Source organism: Colletes gigas, unplaced genomic scaffold, assembly GCF_013123115.1.
Source record: "Colletes gigas isolate AHSC1104 unplaced genomic scaffold, ASM1312311v1 Colletes_gigas_Sc00018, whole genome shotgun sequence".
Taxonomy (NCBI): Eukaryota; Metazoa; Arthropoda; class Insecta; order Hymenoptera; family Colletidae; genus Colletes; species Colletes gigas.
In genome coordinates this window covers 3,295,641-3,320,936 of record NW_025106647.1, presented here as the reverse complement: position 1 = coordinate 3,320,936, position 25,296 = coordinate 3,295,641, and the positions used below count along the sequence as shown (strand labels likewise).

The 25,296-nt window shown below is 31.8% G+C and overlaps 1 protein-coding gene across 1 annotated transcript; it reads right to left on the bottom strand.

Moving 5' to 3' along the window:
• Window positions 1–36: 36 nt before the first annotated feature.
• On the bottom strand, window positions 37–24,604 carry LOC122400529 (MATH and LRR domain-containing protein PFE0570w-like). The gene is made up of 37 exons (XM_043402053.1): window positions 24,562–24,604; window positions 24,296–24,447; window positions 23,801–23,962; window positions 23,563–23,646; window positions 23,250–23,464; window positions 22,398–23,189; window positions 22,035–22,127; window positions 21,834–21,975; window positions 21,646–21,754; window positions 21,356–21,446; window positions 21,106–21,282; window positions 20,929–21,038; window positions 20,799–20,857; window positions 20,690–20,741; window positions 20,542–20,609; window positions 20,338–20,480; window positions 19,944–20,111; window positions 19,685–19,770; window positions 17,260–17,405; window positions 16,354–16,515; window positions 16,113–16,196; window positions 15,694–15,902; window positions 14,469–15,626; window positions 14,394–14,431; window positions 3,799–4,867; window positions 3,339–3,443; window positions 2,771–2,912; window positions 2,567–2,669; window positions 2,396–2,486; window positions 2,100–2,276; window positions 1,864–1,961; window positions 1,735–1,793; window positions 1,592–1,643; window positions 1,444–1,511; window positions 1,250–1,386; window positions 758–925; window positions 37–321 (listed from the first exon to the last, which is right to left on the bottom strand). Exons 1-37 carry the CDS (start codon window positions 24,582–24,584, stop codon window positions 142–144), a joined length of 6,972 nt encoding a protein of 2,323 aa, XP_043257988.1. The 5' UTR covers window positions 24,585–24,604; the 3' UTR covers window positions 37–141.
• Window positions 24,605–25,296: the final 692 nt, after the last annotated feature.

Genomic DNA, 25,296 nt, shown 5'->3' with positions numbered 1-25,296 from the left:
TTCATACACACAAATAATCTTTAGAAAGATATAATTTTACGAATAAATGTATACAAGTACTTCGTTTCAGTTTTGAATAACATTAGACTTTTAAGATTGTAAATTGAAACGTCGAACTTTCAATACATAAATATGTTTAAATTATTCCCATATATTGCACTTCTTTTCAGGGTTCATGGGACTACCCACAGGACAACTGAAAGCTTTGGCGAAGTCATCTGAGTTCGACACTGAACCAATAACCCTGAGACGTCCTGTGCTATGCACGTCGTATTTGGCACTTCTTAACGCCGATTCAGGATCTTCAGCTTCGCACCATAACTGTAAGTAAATTTATAATATTTGAAATAGTTCTATTAGGTTGTATAATAAGTCCGTTCGTGTACTCATATTTAGAAAACGGGTTGTTTTCCACCTTGATAACGTACGATCCAATATTTGTTTAATAACGGGACAAAAGTTTTGGAGTTCGATTGGTACGCTTTATCTCAACTATTGTATTCAACAGACATTGTTTCGATTAATTTTTACTTATTTCGTACATTGAAAAATGCCTCGATGAAAAATCGTTTAAAAACACCGAGGAAATACATAAACGCGGGTCTGGATTTTATAAATGCATGAAGCTATGAATTTTATCGCGAAGAAATATTTAAATTGCCCCAAAGATGACAGGAAATCATAGAACAAGATGACACTTCTCGATGATCTTTTGAATCCTGCGACTTCTAATTTGATAAATATGGTGAAAACTTACATTTGCAAACGACAAGAAGAAAGTTTGATCGTTGCTGAATTTCTCTAGTCCTGGCAATGCTGGGTCTGGTTGTACACACTTTCGTTCCCTTCGTTGATAAGCTCTATATACAGCCTGCAAGCCCATTGTATCGGCGATATTTTCACCTATCGTTTGGTTACCATACCCCTGAAATTTTTAACATTGTTACGTAAAATAGATCAATCAGATATTTTGCTGCGAAAGATTATATCGTTTGGAAAATTAATCATGTATTATTTAACGTTCTAATGGTGTCTACACACACAAACTCTACGCTTCAGTTTAATATATGTAATTTACGGAGTAAATCACGTAAATTATTACTGATTTCTTGGGAACCATTAGCGATATCGATAAAAATTATTAATTTCATATGCAGGCAGGAAAATTTTTAGAAGAGTACATAAATAGAATTTCTATATATTTAGAAATTTCCTTATATTTTTAATAATAACGAGTTATAATATCCACCTCGATCGTTTCATTTTCCCCTTTGACTAGACTGTAGTTGTTAAACTGATCAACGAAGCACAGAGCTCTTTGATCGTAAGCTGCAGCCATTGCTGCTAACCATTCCATCGGTGATCCTACTCTATCGTAGACGCGACCTGATAATCATTGATCGTTAAGTATCTTTACTTAAAATTGCAATTGCAACAACTTACCAGAATCATCGAATCCATGATTCACTTCGTGTCCCATGACAACCCCAATTATACCATAATTAACACTCCTGATAAAAAATTGTTACGAATTGAAGAAAACATAAATTTCAATATGGCGTACGATACAGTAGACGTTTAAAATATTTACCATGGTCTGTTGAGTGCAAAGAGGGGACTCTGTAAATCTACTGCGGTGATCGCTATGAGAAATAAAAATATTATTTTGTGTTTTTTTTCCAGACAACTAATTTAAGTTTTGTAACGTAATAATATATCTTTGAATGTACTTACAGATGGAATTTTCAGTCGGCATGAAAAAAGCATTCAACTCAAGCGGATTCATGACATCTCTGTAAAATATTAAGACCTTACAGTACTGATTTGAAATATTGTTATTAATGTTAATAAGCAGGATCTTACTCGTCATCATCCTGCTCCTCTATTTCTCGTAAACTATCCCATTTTGCATATCTGGCGTATTGCAGCATATTTTCATAGAACGATGGACCAACCGTGAGCTTTAACATTAATTAACAAATTAATCCAACATCCTTATCATTAATATAAATAAAATATTCAACAAAACCGTTACAAAGAATCGTCTAAATGGATGTATTCAGTTTTATGAAATTAATTATTAGTCGGAGAACAGTTACCCCGTGGAAGTGTTTTTTCACAAGCGTATCGTTTAAATACCACTTTGGATAACCAATTAGATTTTTCATGTTCACTAATTTATCTAAAATGAAGTGTTCTGTTTCCTCGTCCAACCACGTCGCTTCTTTAATCTGATACTCGACTTCCTTTTGTATATCGTCGACCATATCTCTGGCCTATAATAACAACGTACAATATTTTAGGACAATTGGCAGCTTTTAAATAATAACAAAGTATTACGAAGTTTTGTATTAGGAGAGCATCAAAAGTATTTTTCTTTTTTTGGAATTTATACCATTTTCTCTCTCTCTTCCGGGAGATGCTGTCTGACGTATTCATATCCCACTATTGAATTCATTTCTAAAAGTCCTACGCATAGTTCCTCTCTACGGAAAAGCGAATTAAAAACAAACTAGAGTATATTAATATTCCTTCGTAACTATTCGAACCATAATAATCGCATTACCTGGATTCAAATATCGTCATTCCCATCCAGTTTTCAGCTATTCCTCGCAAATCTTCTATGATATATGCTAGTTTCTCAACAAAATACCAGTGAACATAATTGACTGTAACAAACGCACTGTGTTTATATTAAGGAATACGGTATGTGTTTATATTCAATAAAGATTGGAAACAATCAGAAAAACATTTAAAATATGAAAGTTACCAATTGTTTCGCTCGGTGTTTCATCAAGCAACGAACGAAGATTTTCAAAATACTCAGGAGTATTTATAAGAATATCTACGTCATCATTGATCTCTACACCTGCTTCGTCAAATAATTTATGCACTTTTCTTTTCCAATTTACCTAAAAATTTATCCATTATTTCATCCTAATTTCCTCTATTATACTTATTTTTTGTCGAGTGTTTCATGAAACATGCGAATAATTTAAATGGCATAGTTAGCAAAGTTATAATCCATTTTATGTTGCATCATTTCTTTGTCAACCTTCATATAAGAAGTTATATGATTTCTTAGAGAAAAACAAATTAAAATTGGTAATAAGAGATCGTAATTTTGATTTATATTATGTTTCTACATATTTATAAATATTTATATACATTGATATAAAAAGGTCAATTTGAATTATACTTCAATTTTATGTAAACGTTATTAAAGCCATACAAAGGTTTGTCAATTTAAGCATTTATACAAATTCTTTCTTTTCTTTATTCCGTAATCACTATTATCATATTTTCTGAAACAACATTATCCAAGCAAAACATCTTACCTTGCTATTAGCTGTAATAGGTTTGAATGAGTCGTACAATTCTTGGAAAGAATCAAGTGTTGTTGAAATTTCTTTAGAATCGTAGATATAAACCACAGAAGAAAGCTGAAAAAAATTCGTTAAATTGAACTAGCTTGCTTAGTTTCATTAACAATTATGGAACACATTTAAGACAATGAACTGTGCTTCTTCACGGTCAAGAATGTTGTAGTGTAATGCAAAATTAAATTAGTAATAATAATATTGCCCAACGGATACCCGGTTCATTTTGACCCATGCATATTATTTCTTTCAAAATACTGAAGCTTTAACTGTCCATAAATAATATTGCATTAAACTTATACAATTTACAGCATCGATGAATAAACATTTTACAAATATAATAATACAAAAATTAAATAGGAAACTGGTCAGATTCCTGTTGAAATGAACAACAATATTTAAGGGTTAATTCACTTACTTCTGCCAATTTAATTATGAATTCGACCAGGTTTGCAATATCCTTCTTCAGTTTTTCTTCTGGCACTTCTATTCCTCTGGCTTTAGAAAGTACTGAAGAAATATTAAATATATAATCTTTATATTTCTCTATCTCTAATCTCCTTTCTTCTTCTTTATCTACGTCCTTATCTTCGTCTTCGTCTTCCTTATCATTATCCTCTCCTTCATCGTCCTCGTCATTGCTGTCGTCTTCTTCATCGTTGCCTTCGTCGTCATCTTCATCTGCACTGTCGTCTTCAGTATTTTCGTCATCGTCGTTGCTAACATTAACACTGTCGTCATTATTTTCCTTATCAATCTCGTTATCGTTGCTGTTATTATCACTCTCTTCGTTATTACTTTCATTGTCATCATCGTTCTCATTGTTGCTTTCGTTTTCAACATTATTACGCTTAGAAGACATCCTATTGTCTACGTGTTTTGATACTTTCGTCTTTTGTCCAACGCGATGAATCCTATGATTGCTATCAATCTTCCTCCGTGTATGCTGCTTATTACTGTGAACACTGGTTTTCATAGACGTACCCTTTGATTTGTTTTTCGTCTTCTTCTCATGAACATGGTTTCCTACCGCTTTGTTTCTCTTACTATTCCTTCGGCTGTGCACATCATCATTCGTGCTTTTCTTATTTTCTTTGTGCTTCAAACTGTTCTGTTTTGTGGATGATTTATCGTGACGAGATACAGACGAATGTCCACGTTTAGACGAAGTTCCTTTCGTCCTCCTCGAACTGTGATGAACACTATGCTCGGCATGTTTTCTATATTTGCGCATATCGTGAAACGCTATTGCCTTCATAATGTCCCTTTTTGTTCTTTTCCTCGTCTGTCTGTGAGTCTTCCTTCTGGCCAATTTCTTCTTTCGCAATCTCTCTTCGTTCGTATCTTCTTCTTCGTTCTTTTCATTATCTTCGTTATCTACACTATTCTCTTCATCTTCTACATCATCATCATCTTCATTATCATTTTTCCGCCTTTCTTTGCTTCCACGCTCCTGGCTGCCTTCTCCGCTTTCGTTGTTTTCATCGCTGCTATCCAAGGAAGGGTAAAAACTATCAGACAGCATTGAGTATATGCCGACCGGTAAATGTGGAGTCTCCAACTGAAATATTGAGAAATATCGTAACTAATATTTATTACTACTCTCCATCTGAAATGTTGGGAAATAGTATAGCTAATATTAATTACTAATCTCCGTATGAAATATTGAGATTATCATAGCTAATAAATAATAGACTTATCCTGATAGACAGGTTTAACGTGAATTACGATCGTACTATTAGAGTCCGATTGTCTTCGTAATAAAGTTCCCTGTAACGTAAGTCATGCAACGCATTCAATCCAATCACACTAGCAAATTGATCGTCAACTATTTGCCAATTGTATATGAGACCGTCCCATTCTCCTTCTTCCATTATCAACGGCCATCCTCCGTGTCTCCATAGTGTTGATATTAACGGTTCGACGCCTCTCCTTCTTTCTGCTTCTGCGAAACAGTTACAAACCGCGTATACAGGGTGTTCGGTCACCCCTGGGAAACATTTTAATGGGAGATTGTAAAGGCCAAAGTAAGACGAAAATCAAGAATACCAATTTATTGATTGAGGCTTCGTTAAAAAGTTAGTAACAAAATTATTAATAAAAGTCCACCTACACGAATTTTTTTCTCGAATGTGTGTAGGATTTCAGGGATGTGTCTATTCGCCAAAAATAATTGTAATTGACCCTCGCAACCGAAAATAATTTTTCCAGAATGATTTCAAACTTCTTAATTCCGCCGAAAAATTTACCACCTGTCGATTTTTCTTAAAAATTCGTTTTTAATACTTTTTTTGTAGGCACCCGTGAGCACTACTTCAGCAAAAAATTTCATTGAAATATATTCACTATTGTAAGGGTTATGGCCGTTTGAAAATTGGACCATTTTTATGGGGTTTTTCACACCTTACGGGGTTAAGGAACAACTTTCCGAACATGTTTGGAATAGCTACATATTCTCCATCACAATACGCGTTGTTCACATTTTGAAACTTTAAAATCCTTCAATCCGTTCAAAAATTATGACGTTTTAAAGATATGTAAGAAATTTCGGGGCCATTTCTCAGGCCACAGATTATATTTTCGGTAAGAAATTTTTTTCTCGGAAGTGGGTAGGATTTCGGGGGTATGTCTATTGACCAAAAATGATTATAATTGACCCTAGCAACCAAAAATAATTTTATTAGAACGATTTGAAATTTTTTATTTTCGCTGAAAAATTTAGACATTTTCTGAATTTTTTTCTCGAAAGTGCGTAGGAATTCGGGTATATGTCTGTTCATCAAAAGTGATTGCAATTGACCCCTGCGGTCGAAAATAATTTTTCCAGAATGATTTGAAATGTAATTTAATTTTTTAATAACTTTTTAACGAAGTCTCAATCAAGAAATTGATATTCTTGATTTTCGTCTTAGTTTGGCTTCTAGAATCTCTCATTAAAATATTTCTCAGGAGTGGCCGAACACTCTGTACACAAAGATTTTGCTCTGGATGTATTAGGAAGAATCATCCCCACCATTATACATATATGTTTTTTCTCAGTAAAAAATAGCACAATTATCAGTGTAAACTATCCGTTTTATAATATTAAGTATTTTTATTGTTTGAAATTTAAATCAGTCGTGTTAATAGCTGTTGTCATGTCACAGATCCCATAGTATTTTTGAATAGAAGTGATTTTTATTCAAATTCGAACGGAGTAGTTGTTGAAGTTAATTTTTAGTTAGTATTTGTTTATTTGTTATTAACACTACAACTACCGAAGTGGTAAAAATTGTTGATAGTTTTTAATAAAAATTGTAAGAAACTTACTGGACTGAATTTTTGAAAATTTACCGTAATTTTCTATAAAAGATAGAATAAACATTTATTTCCACTGCATTATATATTTCTTCAAATATCTATCATTTTAATTTCTTTGGTGCAAATAAATATACCATAATTGTCGATAGTTCTAGTGTTGAAATAACAAAAATAGAAATTAATTTCATTTACTAATATTTTCGATATTTCTTTATAGCCTTAGCATTAGTAAATTCTGTTATAGTTACTATAATATCTAAAAATTTTATTAATACCTTCATCCATGCAACTTTGGTACCACAATTTGGCAAATTTCACAGCAAGCAGGTCGTCGGATTTTGGTTTAGTTGCGATTATTTCTAGAAACAGCCAAAAATTTAAATTGCTATTTTTAATTAAATTAACACTTAATATTTCATTCAACAGTTTAAAAAAAATATAGGGCACTTGTGTTAAATTGATTACAAATTGTTTCAGATAAAATCTGTATAATCGATACTAACTTCGAATCTGTTTCTCAAGTTTCTTCTCTACCATGTCCCATACATTCCAGGAAGTCCTATTTTCAGGAATAGGATTAATATTCGACCAGTTTCCACATGCATACTGGTAAAAATCGTCGCATGGGTCCGCAGATTCGTCCATACTTTCCTTAATCACTTTTGCTATATTTTAAAAACAACGCAATGTTCAATTATAAACGTCGTTTAAAAACCAGCAATAATGAAACGTTAACGTAGTATTAAAAAATAAATTTTTTTTATTATTTGTATTTGTAGTTGTATTTTTACGTGATCACCACATGATCGAAAACGGATAAACTTCATATTATTTGCTTTTTTTGCTTAATTAAATCGTGTAAGTCCTTTGCAGCTTTTCAATTTTAGAAATGGTTGCAACAAAATTCCTTTTTTGAGGTTCGAAACTTTCAATCAAACAAGGTAATTAATTTGTATACTTCATTAATTAATGTACCTTAAATTACACTAAATTAGTTCACTGCTGTGAATTTTCATTTAATTTTCATTAATGCTTTAAAGATCTGTGGAAATAATTTTTGATTAATAGTGGTTAATACTTACCAATTAATTTGCATTCATCGGACTCGCATATCTCCCGTTCGTTTTTTTCTTTTTTGACTGTAGCTAGTCCTTTCGTACCGAAAAGTCTTCCCAAACCATGAGAGAAATCCATGTAGGATGGTATCAAAGCGCTGTTTATAACAGCGCCTAAAGACACTCTGAAAGAATTTTTATACAATTAACTTCATAAATGCTCAATCAACGAATTGTTGTTTAAGAATGTTCGACTGAAAATAATTTCTACTTACAAAATCAGAATTCGTATCATTTTGGAAACTGGAGCGGACTGTCGAGTCGACATCCACTCTTTCTTCTTGCAGAATGCATGTAGGAAACGATAAGTGGGAATTTTATATGCATGTAAAATGGGGAGAAACCACGATATTGCGAACCATATGTTCTGATAAGATGTACAACACGTTTCTACGTCCATCCTTTGTCCTTGGCGTTTTACAGAACAGTATCTCAATGTTATATCCAGGAACTACGTTAGTTATGACTAGATTACGGATGATTATGCATTTATGGAAAATTTTAATTCATAAAAAACTAGAGAATGCATTTAATATACAAAAATATAAGAACCATTTAAGATAAGATACGAATTATTATGTTTAGGGGTTGAAACGTTCCTCTGCAAACCTCCCGTTCCATTAATTCTATTAATACAAATATGAATTTGCATAAAGATCCGCAGTCTAGGATGTATGTGGAAATGCATATGTTTACAGGGAATAAATAAAATTGTGCGTTTTAGACAGAAATTTTTTTCATCGTTAGATGATTTTAAATATATAATTCTTTTTCTTGGATGTTGCATATATTTTACATATTGCATATTTTTTGCGCATGTTACATATTTTGCATACAGTTCTAGAGAATTAGAGTGTGTATATAATCATAATAAAAGTTATCAAATGTTTCATTGCCACTGGAACTTGTTTTAACAAGACGAAGGACGTGCAAAGCACGTGCACAGTATAAGAAAAGTAAAGTTATTGTTTAATATATATATTATTCAAACGAAATAAAACGATCGTTATTTATTTCGAGGTCATTGAATCACATTAGCCCAAGAAGTTATAAAAAATGAAACATTATTTGATGACTTAAAATATATAACAACTAATTTCCGGTGATTACCAGTTACCATAATAAAATTAGAAAGGAAACAATTTATATTGTACGAATCAGTAAAATTAGTTATTGATATTACTGAAGAGCTGAAATAGATGCTTGTGGAGAAATAATTCGAAATAAATGGATAAGAGTCTTAAAAAAGAATCCATAGCTTGATCGTTTAACAAAACTCAGCGTTCATAATATTGCAAAAATTATAGTTACATATAGTAATGAAAATTACAACAAACAATTTGAATTTTATATACACAAAACCAAACATGTACGTTTGGTTTAGTTGTTACCATATTTTGTATACATATTCTTATTCGATTTTTATATTCTTTAAATTGGACGCATTAGATCATTTCATATTTGATTTATTAGGTCAATTGTATATATATTATTATCCATAAGTCACAGGACATTTTGCTGGTTCGTTTTGGAAAATGTAAAGTAAGGTACAAGTATAATTTATTGAAGGAAATTTATTATTCTGTTTTGTTACAATTAATCATTTTAAGTTACTCCTTTATTGTAAATTTTATATCGCTCGTATAAATTCAAAATAAATATAGAGTAAGTAAGGTTGTACACTATTTACAATTGATTCTTTAACAATTAACGTTAGATAAATTTTATAATTGTTTCAACATTAAATTTTAGTTCATTACTTATTTTTCATTTCATAATATTCTTATTATTACGTTTACCATTAAGAGACCCCGGAAGTAATGCAAAGTTTCAAAATGCAGGCATTTAAAAATTTAGCGATACTTGTGCAAAAAATTATTGGAACGACATACAGGGTGATCGGTCACCCTTGGTAAACATTTTAATGGAAGTTTCTAGAGGCCAAAACAAGACAAAAATCAAGAATATCATTTTTTTGATTGAGGCTTCGTTAAAAAGTTATAAAAAAATTTAATTAAAAAATTTCAAAACGATCTGGAAAAATTATTTTCGGTATTGGGGGTCAATTTCAATCATTTTTGGTGAATAAACACACCTCCGAAATCCTACGCACTTTCGAGAAAAAAATTCGCAAATTGCCGTTCTACAGGCGGAATTTAAACGTTAATAACTTTTTAACGAAGCCTCAATCAACAAATTAATGTTCTTGATTTTCGTCTTATTTTGGACTCTAGAATCTTCCATTAAAATGATCCCCAGGGTTGGCCTAACACCCTGTATATTGATATTAATTATTAAAATGGTACACAAATAGAATTGTCTTCAATTTAGAACAAAATTACACTTCCAAGGTAATAAATAAAAACTTAGAATAGTTTAAAAATTGGGAAATACAATTAAATTATATTTACGTATTTCTTTGCAATTATTTTCAATATTGTTTTCGACTTTATATTATTATTGGTACGTTTGACGATAAGAAACTTCGAAGGTAAGACAAACTGTCAACATATTTATGCGATAAATTATTGAAACCAAAGTATGTTATCCATGTCAGCGTGGAAACAAAGAAACAGTACACAAATAAAATTGTATGCTATATTTCAGTTTTGAATAACTTTTAAGACTATAAATAGAAGTCTGGAACAGTTTACAAATTTTGAAATGGAACTAAATTATATCCATATATTGCACTTCTTTTCAGGGTTCATGGGACTGCCCACAGGACAATTGAAAGCTTTGGCGAAGTCTTCTGAGTTCGACACTGAACCAATTACCCTGAGACGTCCTGTGCTATGTACGTCGTATTTGGCAACTTTTAATGTCAATTCAGGATCTTCAGCTTCGCACCATAACTGTAAGTAAATTTATAATATTTGAGATAGTTCTATTAGGTTGTATAATAAGTCCGTTCGTGTACTCATATTTAGAAAACGGGTTGTTTTCCACCTTGATAACGTACGATCCAATATTTGTTTAATAACGGGACAAAAGTTTTGATTGGTACGCTTTATCTCAACTATTGTATTCAACAGACATTGTTTCGATTAATTTTTACTTATTTCGTACATTGAAAAAATGCCTCGATGAAAAATCGTTTAAAAACACCGAGGAAATACATAAACGCGGGTCTGGATTTTATAAATGCATGAAGCTATGAATTTATCGCGAAGAAATATTTAAATTGCCCCAAAGATGACAGGAAATCATAGAACAAGATGACACTTCTCGATGATTTTTTGAATCCTGCGAATTCTAATTTGATAAATATGGTGGAAACTTACATTTGCAAACGACAAGAAGAAAGTTTGATCGTTGCTGAATTTCTCTAGTCCTGGCAATGCTGGGTCTGGTTGTACACACTTTCGTTCCCTTCGTTGATAAGCTCTATATACAGCCTGCAAGCCCATTGTATCGGCGATATTTTCACCTATCGTTTGGTTACCATACCCCTGAAATTTTTAACATTGTTACGTAAAATAGATCAATCAGATATTTTGCTGCGAAAGATTATATCGTTTGGAAAATTAATCATGTATTATTTAACGTTCTAATGATGTCTACACACACAAACTCTACGTTTCAGTTTAATATATGTAACTTACGGAGTAGATTACGTAAATTATTACTGATTTCTTGGGAACCATTAGCGATATCGATAAAAATTATTAATTTCATATGCAGGCAGGAAAATTTTTAGAAGAGTACATAAATAGAATTTCTATGTATTTAGAAATTTCCTTATATTTTTAATAATAACGAGTTATAATATCCACCTCGACCGTTGCATTTTTCCCTTTGACTAGACTGTAGTTGTTAAACTGATCAACGAAGCACAGAGCTCTTTGATCGTAAGCTGCAGCCATTGCTGCTAACCATTCCATCGGTGATCCTTTTCTATCGTAGAGGCGACCTGGTAATCATTGATCGTTAAGTATCTTTACTTAAAATTGTAATTGCAACAACTTACCAGAATCATCGAATCCATGATTCACTTCGTGCGCCATGATGACTCCAATTATACCGTAATTAACATTCCTAATGGTTACACGTTATGATTAACAATTACGTTATTTTCAACGTGGGGTATAAAATAGTAGAACTATAAAATATTTACCATGGTCTGTTAAGAGCAAAGAAGGGGCTTTGGAAATCTACCGCGGTGATCGCTGTGTTAAATAAAAACACTCTAATTAAGTATTTGTTTCAAATATTTTATAAAGAGCGTGTAAGTAAAAGAAGTGTAATCCAGGTTTGTTATTTTGTGACATGAAAATGTTGATTTTATGTACGTACCTATAATATTTTCCGTCGGTACGAAGAAAGCATTCAACATAAGAGGGTCTACCATTTCCCTATAAAACAATGTGTCAATACTGCTGATCTAATTAGGAGAGCACAAGGGCGTGAACATAGCTTTTAATTTCAGTATAAAATTGTATTATAATTATAGGCAATAATAGACATAAACACTTATTATTGTGATTATAACGTTACTTTAAAGTGAAACTTTTTGTGAACACTATGTATACATATACTATACTACAAATTATACTCAGTTTTATCCTGAAAATAATTTTCATGCCCCTGAACTCTTCTTGTATAATATTGATATAAGAGACAGATCCAGGAGCCTTTTTGAACAGACTTTTGCAATACTTGAAATTTAGTTATAATTTATATTTTAAATATTTATAGAGTATAATGTAAAATGAACAATGAATATAATATTTTACAATCGTCACTATTGCTCCTTGGATCCGCTCGTAATTGATATTAATATTAATCTTACTCGATGTTATCTTCAGTCTCTATTATTTGCCGCAGTCTCTTCCATTTTATATATCTCATATAATTCAATACATTCTCATAATAGGATGTACCAATCGTGAGCTTTAATATCAATTAACAAATTATTGCAACATCCTTAACGTTAATATAAATATAATATTCAATGAAACCTTTACAAAGAATCGTCTAAATGGATGTACTCAGTTTTATGAAATTAATTATTAGTCAAAGAAAAGTTACCCCTTGGAAGTATTGTTTCACAAGTGTAGTGTTTCGATACCAGTCTGGATAGCCAACTAGATTTTTCATGTTCACTAATTTATCTAAAATGAAGTGTTCCGTTTCCTCGTCCAACCACGTTGCTTCTTTAATCTGATACTCGACTTCCTTTTGTATATCGTCGATCATATCTCTGGCCTTTAATAACAACATAGAATATTTGGAAACAAATGACAGGTTTTAGATAATACTAAAGGATTACGAAATTGTATTAGAAGAGTGTAATATTGTTATTTTTTTTAAATTTGTACCGTGTCCGCTATTTGTTCCGGGAAATGCTTTTTGACGTATTCGTACCCTATTACTGAGCTCAATTCTACTTGTTGCACGCACTGTTCCTCTCTAAATTGAAAATAAAATAGAATAGTTTCTTATCTCTTTGCAATTATTAATAACGGAAGAATAATATTACCTGGACTCATAGTACTTTGATCCGAACCAATTTTCAGCCAGCTCTTGGAGTTCTTTGGTGGACATTTCCACCATTTTACTTATGAAAAGCCAGTGAATATAATTGACTGTAACAAACGTAGATAGTTTTTATCTAAAAATTATAGTTTCAACAACTGAAACAAATTGGAGATAGAAACAGACGAAAAATATTATGTTTTACCAATTGTTTCGCTTGGAGTTTCGTCGAGTAAAGCAGGAAGTTTCTTGAAATATTTACGGGCGATCACGATGTCTGGGTTGCCATCGATGTCCACACCTGCCTCTGCAAATACTTTCTGCACCTTTTTTCTCCAATTTACCTAAATATTTATCAATTACTTCATCACAATTCTCTGTCTCATCACACTTATTCTTAGTAAAGTATTTTATGAGATATGTTCAATTTCCATGATATCATAAATATATAAAAATAATAAAGAAAATTCGGACTAACAGTAAGTTTCATTTATTATCAAAAATATGTGCTGTCATTTTCAAAGGTACAAACTAGAATAATTCATAGAACATTAAAAAAGTGTTTGTAAACACTTGATTGGCGTGATTTGCACTTTGTAATGTGCACTCGATTGCCTAATTTGAATTAACTACACCAGAGTTTTCGTTATTTTAAAAATATTAAATTCTTGTCAGTCAGATACCAAGTTAGCTGCAGTAAATGTTTACTTAAATTCTTTTTAACTTTATGTCTTACCTCTGAAATTATTATCCAAACTTTATAAATCAAATTGCTAATAGCCAACATATTTTACCTTGCTGTCACTTGTAGCGGGATTCATAGAATCGTACATTTCTTGGAAAGAATCCAGTGTCGTTTCGTAGGGTCCATGGTCCAAACGTGTAAGCTAAAAAAATTAATTGCATTTAATTAGCTTAAAAAATGTTAATCTTAGTCACCCACGAACTGCTTGAAATGTTTAAAACAATGAAATACGTGCTTCAGAATTCTCATTCGAAAAAATATTTGAATATTTAATTAAATAATTTATTCTAATGTCACACAATTCTTTAAATAACGAATAAAAATTCCTAAATAAATTTCTCGCCAATAATAATTTATTTCTTATCTTTGAATAAATCTTTTCGTTTTATTTCTTGCTCGAAATAAATTGAAATCTAAAGCGGAATAATTAAAGTCATGCAATATATTTACATCTGCCAATTTAATTGCGAATTCGACCAGGCTTGCAATATCCGTCTTCAATTTTTCTTTTGGTACTTCTATTCCTCTGGCTTTAGAAAGCAGTAAAGAAACATTAAATATATAGTCTTTATATTTCTCTATCTCTAATCTCCTTTCTTCTTCTTTATCTACGTCCTCATCTTCGTCTTCGTCTTCCTTATCATTATCCTCTCCTTCATCGTCCTCGTCATTGCTGTCGTCTTCTTCATCGTTGCCTTCGTCGTCATCTTCATCTGCACTGTCGTCTTCAGTATTTTCGTCATCGTCGTTGCTAACATTAACACTGTCGTCATTATTTTCCTTATCAATCTCGTTATCGTTGCTGTTATTATCACTCTCTTCGTTATTACTTTCATTGTCATCATCGTTCTCATTGTTGCTTTCGTTTTCAACATTATTACGCTTAGAAGACATCCTATTGTCTACGTGTTTTGATACTTTCGTCTTTTGTCCAACGTGATGAATCCTATGATTGCTATCAATCTTCCTCCGTGTATGCTGCTTATTACTATGAACACTGGTTTTCATAGACGTACCCTTTGATTTGTTTTTCGTCTTCTTCTCATGAACATGGTTTCCTACCGCTTTGTTTCTCTTACTATTCCTTCGGCTGTGCACATCATCATTCGTGCTTTTCTTATTTTCTTTGTGCTTCAAACTGTTCTGTTTTGTGGATGATTTATCGTGACGAGATACAGACGAATGTCCACGTTTAGACGAAGTTCCTTTCGTCCTCCTCGAACTGTGATGAACACTATGCTCGGCATGTTTTCTATATTTGCGCATATCGTGAAACGCTATTGCCTTCATAATGTCCCTTTTTGTTCTTTTCCTCGTCTGTCTGTGAGTCTTCCTTCTGGCCAGTTTCTTCTTTCGCAATCTCTCTTCGTTCGTATCTTCTTCTTCGTTCTCTTCATTACTTTCGTTATCTTCACTATTCTCTTCATCTTCTACATTATCACTATCTTCCTCATCGTCGTCTACATTCGTGTCGTCCTCTTTTTCTTTGCTTCCACGCTCCTGACTGCCTTCTCCACTTTCGTTGTTTTCATCGCTGCTATCCGTGTCGGAGTTATCGTCCGTAGATAGAATTTTGTATATATGCGGTGGTAAATGTGGGTCTCTGACCTGAAATAATTCGAAATGTGAGTTATGTAATACTGATACATATTTTTAATATGTATTACGATCGTACTATTATCGAACTGTTGCCATCATAAGTATATTGGTGATAAGATAGATCATGAAGTGAGTTCATTCCCAACAAACGTGCAAATTGGTCGTCAACTATTTGCCAATTGTATATGCGTCCGTCCCACTCTCCTTCTTCCATTATCAACGGCCATCCACCGTGTCTCCACAATGTGGACAATAGTGGTTCGAGACCTCTCCTTTCTTGTGCCTCTATGGAATGATTATTTAATTTTTCTGCTGATTGAAGATAAGTGTGTTCGTTACGATACTGAGATTTTAATTAACGCTTTTACTTGGAACGGTTTCCACAATATTAAATTGTGTTACTTGTTTAGTTCGAAAGAAAAAACGAAATATTTTGAATGTTTCAGAAAACATTTACACGTAATTTAAGGAGATTTAGGATACTTTAACGAATACCTTCATCCATGCAACTTTTGTACCATTTTTTGGCAAGTTTCACAGCAAACAGGTCATCGGGTTTTGATTCAGCCTCTATTATTCCTGGAAATTTGGGAAAAATTTAAGTACGTTTAGTTCAATATTATTTAGATAGACATAAACAATTCAGGCGATATTACTATAGAAATAAAATATTCTCCTGTTAATATAAGTCTTATAGAAATTGTTACAGATCAGTTTCTGAATTTGTAGTACTAACCTTGTACCTGTTTTTCAACTTTCTTTTGCACCATGTCCCATAAACTCCACGAAGTCGCGTTTTCAGGAATAGGATTATTATTTGACCATTTTCCACACGCAAAGTCGTAAAAATCGTCGCACGGGTTCACAGATTCGTCCATACCATCCTTAATCACGTTTGCTATATTTTAGAGACAACAAAATGTGTTTTAATCATAATTTAAGAAACTGTTAACAAAGGAAATATTTATACATAATAATTAAATATAAGAATAGAGAATGCATCACCAAAAATTTTAAGTAAGATTTTTATTTCACATTCGTGCAGTGAGTTTAAAAAAGTATGATTGAATCCTGAGATACTTGCTTTTCCTTGTTCCTGATATATTCCAAATACAAGTTTAACAAATTAAGGAACGAAATATTTGCATTAAATTATTATATAGTATTGATAATAAGACAATATTAAATTTAGGAGAATATTCACATATTATTCCTACGATTTCTTATTTATTTAATTTGTTATTGCATCATTAAAGTTATATTGTATCATCAAAGTGTCTAAACTACGGGAGTTAAATGAAAATTAATTTTAATTACCAATTATTAATTATTTGCAGGCTGTTATTTGTATTTAGTTTTTTACATAAGAACTTAATTTATTAGTTTTTCTCTTTCCTTTATTTGAGTCAAATAATCTTTCAATATAGACCTTCAACCTTGAAAATAACGAAATTAGACTCCAATTCCAATTTCAGTGAGCTTTCGTAGATTGATTCAAAATTCATGGTTATGATTCATTAATATATTTAAACTAAATCTCTGAACATGTAAAAATTACTTTCCATTCTAATAATTCGTCTTTGTAATTTATAGACCTATTAATTTTTGTTTCATAATGTTTTATAGTGTAGTTAGTACTTACCAATTATTTTGCATTCTTCGGATTCGCATACCGAACGTTCTTTCTTTTCCGTTTTAACAGTAACAGCTCGTCTCGAACCAAAAAGATTTTCCAAGTCACGAGGAATGTCAAACAAACTGGCATTTATAATGGCGCCTAAAGACACTCTGCAAGAATTATTACAGAATTAATTTCATATTCATTTTTAGAATATTCGGTCGTAAACATTTCGTCTTACAGGATTAGAAATCGGATCATTTTGATAACGCAATTAGAACTAAACTAGACGAAGACTGAGCTGGACTGTCGAGGCGACACCCAGACTGTCTTCTTGCAGAATGGATGTAGAAAATGATAGTTGACAACTTTATATCCATTGAAGACTGGGAGAAGCCATGATACTGTTAACGATATGTTCTGATAAGATTTTATAACACAGCGTGCATAATATGTTATAAAAAATGCGTACATCCTCTGTCCTCGGTGTTTTGCAGATTCAATATCTCAATGTTGCACCCAGGAAATTCGTTCGTTACAAGATTTTATTTCCTTCCGGTTAGTACTAATGATTATACTCGTACACAAGGCTTTCGCAATTTCGATAGTCTATATTAAACAGTAATATTAATTTTCGAAACTTCTTTAGCACGACCTGCAATTTATTTGTTAACATTTTAATTATACAAAGAGATGGATTGTTTAGTTATACAAGTCTATATTCAAAAACATTTATAAAATATAATGTAAAACGAATAGTAAGTATAGTTTTAGAAGATTTTATAAAAGCACAATCTGTAGTATGTTTCTAGAAAATGATAATTTATTACCATATTTGCGTAGAATTTTTCATGTATTATATTTGTTATTCTATTTTTATTCTATTTTAATAAACGTATAGAAGTTTTATTTTACGTAATTTTCCAAGTACAAGATTTTATTTTTAATTTTGCACTGTTACAAAATATAATGGTAAATAACAATCTAAAATTTAATATTTTGTTAACTATAACAGCTACGACTTATTTCGGCATACAATAATAAATTAGTATGTCTTTAATGAAATCGAAATTGCATTCTAAGCACGATACATTTATACAAAAAAAATTCAAAATAATTTCAGTTGATAAGTTTGTGTATATAAATTGAATTTTATAATATATAATATAATATACTTTAACGTATAATCAGGATATTGATTTTTGGTAAATTTTTAGCAACCTGAAATTCAACGAAACGAAAAGTTATTTATTTTTAATAATATTGCAATAATTTTACTTTTTCAAATGTCAATAGTAAATTTTTAATTCCAATCCTCAATGGTAAATTTCTGAACTTTAATACAAATAGTCACTAACGCGTTACAAACGTAATCAAATTATATTCGTTCCTCTGTCAAGAATAAGGAGATTATACTATAATTAATCAGACCCAACAGAGCAGGTCTATAGGAAGTAGATTATACTATAACCAATCAGACACGCTGGCGATCTCCATCCTGCATAACAATATAAGCCAGTATTGAAAAAAATGTATTTAAATAATTTAATTACATTTTATTTAAATTAATTAATAATTAATAATTAATAATTTAATTACATATATTTATGAGATTGTTATAGAGTTGAGGTGGTGTTTATAGTACTGTCTTTGAAAGTGTCATATAATTATTTCCATAAATTGGAACTCACTGATTTAAGACGGTCGTAACTTTGAAATGAATACATAAAGTACAAAAATCGTATGCTATTTTCTAAAGATATTTTGTAAAAATAACTTTCTTCGTTATTTTCTAAAAGATATAATACTTTTCATAAATTTATTTTATTTCAACAAATTGCATTTGTGTAATGCTAACCAACTGTTATGGTTTTTGTGTTTATTATATTTCTACTTGAGAGAGAAAAGGTATTCTTAATAGTGAACATTTTAGTTTCATTAAAAACTAGTATATAAAAAAGTAAATATCTAGAAGCCATCCTCAATACTTGTATTTTTGCTACTTGTTGAAATTTATGTAATACAATACAATTCAAATAGTTTCTTTTGACCCAAGTATGGTTATAATACAATATTAAAAGTTTAAACATTATCATTTAAAAATTAAAGAAAATTTCATTTAATTATTTTCTATATTTAAAAAATTTAATTTACATGTAGTACGTGAGTTATACAACATATGCAGTTAAATATTTAAGATAGTGTTTTTGTGTTTAAATCAATCATAGGGTACAGTACAGAATTTTAATTTAATATGATGAGATATGATACAGACACCAAATTAATATATATTTTATTTTTTTATTAATACACAATTACTGCATTTGAGTGGTACAAATTCTATTAAAATTATTTTTATTTCCATATGTTACATTTCTTTATGGGGTTCATGGGACTGCCTTTAGGGCAATTGTAAGCTTTGGCGAAATCCTCAGAATTAGATACAGACCCAATTACTCTTAATGGTCCCAAACTGTGCTGGTCCTTCATTAATTGTTCCTTGGCTTTTTCTAGATCAATATCTTCGCACAATATCTGAAAGTTTCAAAACATTTATAAAATATTACATTGTGTCTGTACAGATTTTCAATTTTTTCGACAAAAGTTTTATTGAAAATATATCTCTTACAGGAAAGATAAGGAATAAAATATCTATTATATTCATGTTTTTAATGAAATTAAATTAGCGAAAAAGAAAATTAACTTACGTTGGCGAACGATAAAAAGAAAACTTGTTCGTTGGTAAAATTCTGTAATCCTGGCAACATGGGATCCGGTCTCGCACATTTTCTTTGTCTTCGTTGGTAAGCTTTAAAAGCAACTTGCAGGCCCATCGAATCCGCAATATTCTCTTCTTGAGTTCCTTCGCCATAAATCTGACGCCAAGGAAATATTAAAAAAGACATTATTTCGAGAATACATAACTCAATACAGGCGTGAAAGAAGAAAAGTTGTGTTAACATTCGATGCAAAAACCTAATCTAATGTAAACGATTTAAAAAAAGTAAAGAAAGGATGTCATGTTATAAGTAACTTTGTTGAATCAAAGGATTTGCACTATGGAAATTTCGTGTACAATAATACAAAATGCAGAATAACAACCATTGAAGGAATATTTGCTGTTCTATTTTCCTCCATGCTGTATTTAGTATATTGAGCTACAAAACACTCTGCTCGTTTTTCATATTCCTCTTGCATTGGATCCGGTAATCCCATAAAATTACCTTCTTTGTCAAACACGAGACCTGCAATCATTGCTTAATTGTTAATATTGGAACAATTATAAGCTATTTTAAAATAACTAACCCCCACTATTGAATCCGTGATTTACTTCGTGGGCCATGACGTGTCCTATAAAACCAAAGTTGCTATACCTATGCAATAAATACATAGTAATAATTACTAATATTGGATACAATGGAGTAATTTATTTGTAAAGTTAATTCCTATTTACCATGGATGGTGGAAATCAAACAATGGGCTCCGAAAATCTGCCGCTGTTATTTCTGAAACGACAACGTGTCTTGAACGATGCTAAGAAAATAATTGATATCAGAACTTACCAATGGTATTCATGACGGGGTCAAAGAAGGCATTCACGTCCAAGGGATTCAACATTGGGCTGCGAATAAATTTCTTCTTTTAATTGCTGTAAACATTACACGACATATAATAAATTGTTAAAAAGCATACAACTCTGATAGAGTAAACTCTTCCATGGAGTAGTATAGTTTTAGATCCTGTTGCTTGGTATATCTCTTAACGCTTAAAAAGTTTTCGAAACGCGACGGAGTAATGCTGAGCTGAAAAGATGATTTAAGATTAGCAGACAATTATAAATTGTATGCGTACAGGTTTGAAGTAACTCACTCCTCGGAAATAAGTTTTCATGACGGTACTGTTTCGATACTGCTTCGGATAACCGATCATTTTCTTCATGAACATCAATTTGTCCAAAACAAAATGTCTGGCCTCATTGTTCATCCAAGTTGCTTCTTTGATCTGATACTCGACTTCCTTTTCGATATCATCGATCATGTCCAACGCCTTAAATAAATAGTTAAGGAAAGACTATATAAATTCTATCAGAAATAACATTTTTCAAGCACACAATCTTTACCGCTTTCAAAATTTCATCAGGAAAATGGCGTTTTATATACTCGTATCCCAAATAGTATTTCGCATCTATCTCTTCGATACACTCAGTTGATCTGTAAAAGCGCAATTTTTATTTATAAATACACTGGTTACTCTAACAGAACACTTAATTATCTATTTTATCATAAAAATGGTTAAGAATTAATCCCATTTTCTTGCAACCATCGAGATTCTACTAACGTTTACTTAATAATACAATTTTGTTGCGCTACTTCAGCATAAAAATATTTGGAAATATCTTGCAAATATTACCTCGTGTTGGGATCTTTTTCCTTCTGTGACCAATTATTATACAGATCCTTCATTTCCTTCGTAGTAACTTGTATTACTCTGCTCAGAAAGTTCCAATGTATATAATTCACTGTATCAAATTATTTACAGATTCTTTCATCACTCGTTCGTCAATTGTTTACTATTATATAGACACATATGCTTCGTACCGATTGTTCTGCTAGGTGTTCTGTCCAATAGCTTCCGAAAACCCTTGATATAACCGTTAGATGGAATCAATATTTTCACATTGTCATCAATTTCCATTCCTCCTGTGGCGAACAAATCTTGTACTTTCTTGATCCAATCGATCTAAAAAAAGAAATTGTTTAGAAACATTCAAACAGCTTTCTAAACAGAATAAAATTTACTTTGCCGTTGCTCGTAGTAGGTTTTAAATCGTCGTATAGCTTTTGTAACGACCGAAGTGTGGAGTTCTGTCCTTGGTCGTCCTTGTATATTAGCTGTAAAAATAACAATTACTATATTATAATTAGTCTGCGGATGTTTACGCATTTATGGGAAATTTTAATTCTCATAAAACTGCAGAATACACTTAATACGCAAAAATCCAAGAAATACTTAAGGTGAGATACGAATTATTATATTTAGGGGTTGAGACAACTCTCTAGAAAGCCCCCATTTCATTAATTCTATTAATAAAAATATCAATTTGCATAAAGATCCGCAATAATGAAATATATATTTTCTGAAACCCAAAACATGTCTAATACCTTTATGAGGCTTATCTGAAAGTTAATCAAGTCGCCAATATCTTCCTCGAGCTTCTCTTTCGGTATCGAGACTCCTGTGGCTTCAGTAAGCGCCAAGCTAACATTTAATATGTATTCTGCGTATTCTTTCTTCAATCGTTCTCGTTCCTGTTTCTCTTTTCTTTTTCTTTCATAATATTCATCATCATAGTAACCGCCACTACCACTACCATTTTCTTCGTCCTCTTCGTCATCATCATTGTAATCGCCACTACCACTACCATTTTCTTCGTACTGTTCATCATCATCATTGTAACCGCCACTACCACTACCATTTTCTTCGTCCTCTTCATTGTCTTCTTCGTGCTCTTCATCATCGTCGTTACTCGCGTTATACGTCACATCGTCAAAATACATGTCATCATTTGCAACTTCGTGTCTCCGTTTACTTCTCACGATACTCTTCCTCAGAGACTTGTCGACAGCCAAAGACCTTTGCATACGTTTCGGCGATCTTTCTCTCGACTTCGCCTTGCTTTGACGAACACTGTGAGCAGTTCTTCTCACGGTACTCTTCCTCGCTTTCGTCTTGCCTCGATGAACACTGGTCCTTTTGTTTGCTCTTCTCTGCAGTTGTTTCTGATATTTATCATCCTCGTCCTCGACTTCGATCTCTTCGCTGTTAGGTTCTTCCTCGCTGCCTCGTTCCTGACTGCCTTCTCCACTTTCGTTGATTTCGTCGCTGTCGTCCATGTCGTCTTCATCGTAACCCACGAGTCTGTCCGCCCCCTTCGGATAGTGCGGGTTATTCACCTGGAGTATCGTATAATATTACAATTATTGTTTAAATTAATGGAAACAATACGAACTTACACGCAATAATGTTCCCTTCATGTTTTCCCAATCAAGCAGGTCGACGCTGAGGTCATGCAAACTGTTTAATCCTATTAAACGCGCATAATAATCGTCCACTTGTTGCCATTTATATATCTGCTCGTCCCATTCATCTTCTTCCATTATCAATGGCCAACCACCTGCTCTCGCCAAGGTGAACACGATTCCTTGAAGTCCATTCTTGTCTAATTCATCTGTAAATCGTTTGAGAAATTTATATCTCGTAGATCAGGATTTCCCAAATTGCACTAATCTTCCAATCAACTTTCGTAGATAAACTTTAAAATACTACCTGCATTCATGCAAGCCTTGTATGCTCGTTTGGTAAGTCTCAGGCCTAAGAAATCATCAGGGCTTGGATCTTGTTCTATTATGTCTGTGAATACGATGCAGAATTTTAAGAAACAAACAGAAACGATAAAATTTATTTGCAAGGTATTTTATTTATAAAGAAAGAGACGTTTCGAACGATAAGACTCATTTGGACGTACTATTGTGTACCCTAAACGGAATGCCGAATTCAAACAAACCTAAAAGGCGTTTGTCAACGATGCTTTGAGTTTTCTTCATCAAGTTCCAAATTTTCTCATTTTTAGGAAGTGGATTGTGTACTTTCCAATTTCCACACGCGTACTCGTAAAAGTTTTCGCACGGGTCCACAGATTCGTCCATGCCTTCCATTAATATTTTAGCTATTAAACCAAAAGCAGCGATATAATAATTAAATTTCACAGACATCGACTACATATTTTTCTTTTTACTTAAATAATGTAGGGGGCCGATTTTTCTATGAAATATTTTTAATTTAATTTTAATAAAAGAAATCTTTAAATCTAATTTAGAAAAAGTAAAGTCGATATTTTCATTGGCTTTTGAAAAAATAGCTTGTAACGATACATCTAATATTTTAAACACAGTAATATTGTAATTATATTTATATTATTTTATTTTCGTGTTAAATTATAAAAAGGGTCTAAAAATGTTTCAAATATCAAAGTAAAAATGTGAAAAAGAAGTTCACCTACCGAGTTCTTGGCATTGTTTACTATCGCAAAGCGAGCGGTTTTCTTTTGATTGTTCGGTGTCTGGTTCATCGTTAACACCAAATAACCGGTTTAAATGATGTGGGTAGTTCAAGAATGTGGAAGCAGTACCGGTAATAGCGCCAATGAACGCTCTATGAAAATCAATATCCGATTCAGTCGGTAAACAATTATATTGAACTAGTATCGAATATTAATTGAAGATTATTTCAAAGATTTCTTTTCTGATTTGTGTGATATTTACTTACAAAATCCGTACGACTTGTACCATTTTAATAACGTAAAAGATAAGACACTGCCAAATGTAAACTCGAACTATAACGTGACACTCGATCATCCAGATTGTAAAATGTCCAACTCAATGCAGTTGGTGATGATTTTATATGTAGATAAACGGAAAGACCTTGAAATTCTTGAAGGTATGTGCTGATAATATATACTTTATATCAATATAACGATGATACTGCACATTATAGTGTATAACTCCATTGATACACTGTACATCGTTATATGCACATATTTTCAGCAATTTCGAGGTCCTTCCGCTCAATGTATAATTGATAATGCAACTTAGAAAGTCATTCATTTTTTACTTCGACGTATTATTTGTGAATGTTATTCACAATAATGGAATATAATTTCTACAGTGTGGTATATAAATTAAATGTTGCTTTTATTAAAAACAAATCATATCATATCAATTTTCAATCGAAGCTTCTCTTTCATATGATTTAGTTATATTTCATTTCTATTGTATGTGTAAAAAATACTCGTCTTAATAATTTTTATTTAAAAATTAATATTTGCAAAGCAAATGGATACTGAATAGTACATATCATTAAACATGACTTATGTCATTGAGGAAGTGAAGTACTTATCACATCTGCTTCCACGAACGAATCAATGTTTATTATACTGTTACATATCATTCATGCATGGGGCTGAAACGTTTGGTGACTTGGGCGTTGGCTCGAGCATCTAGC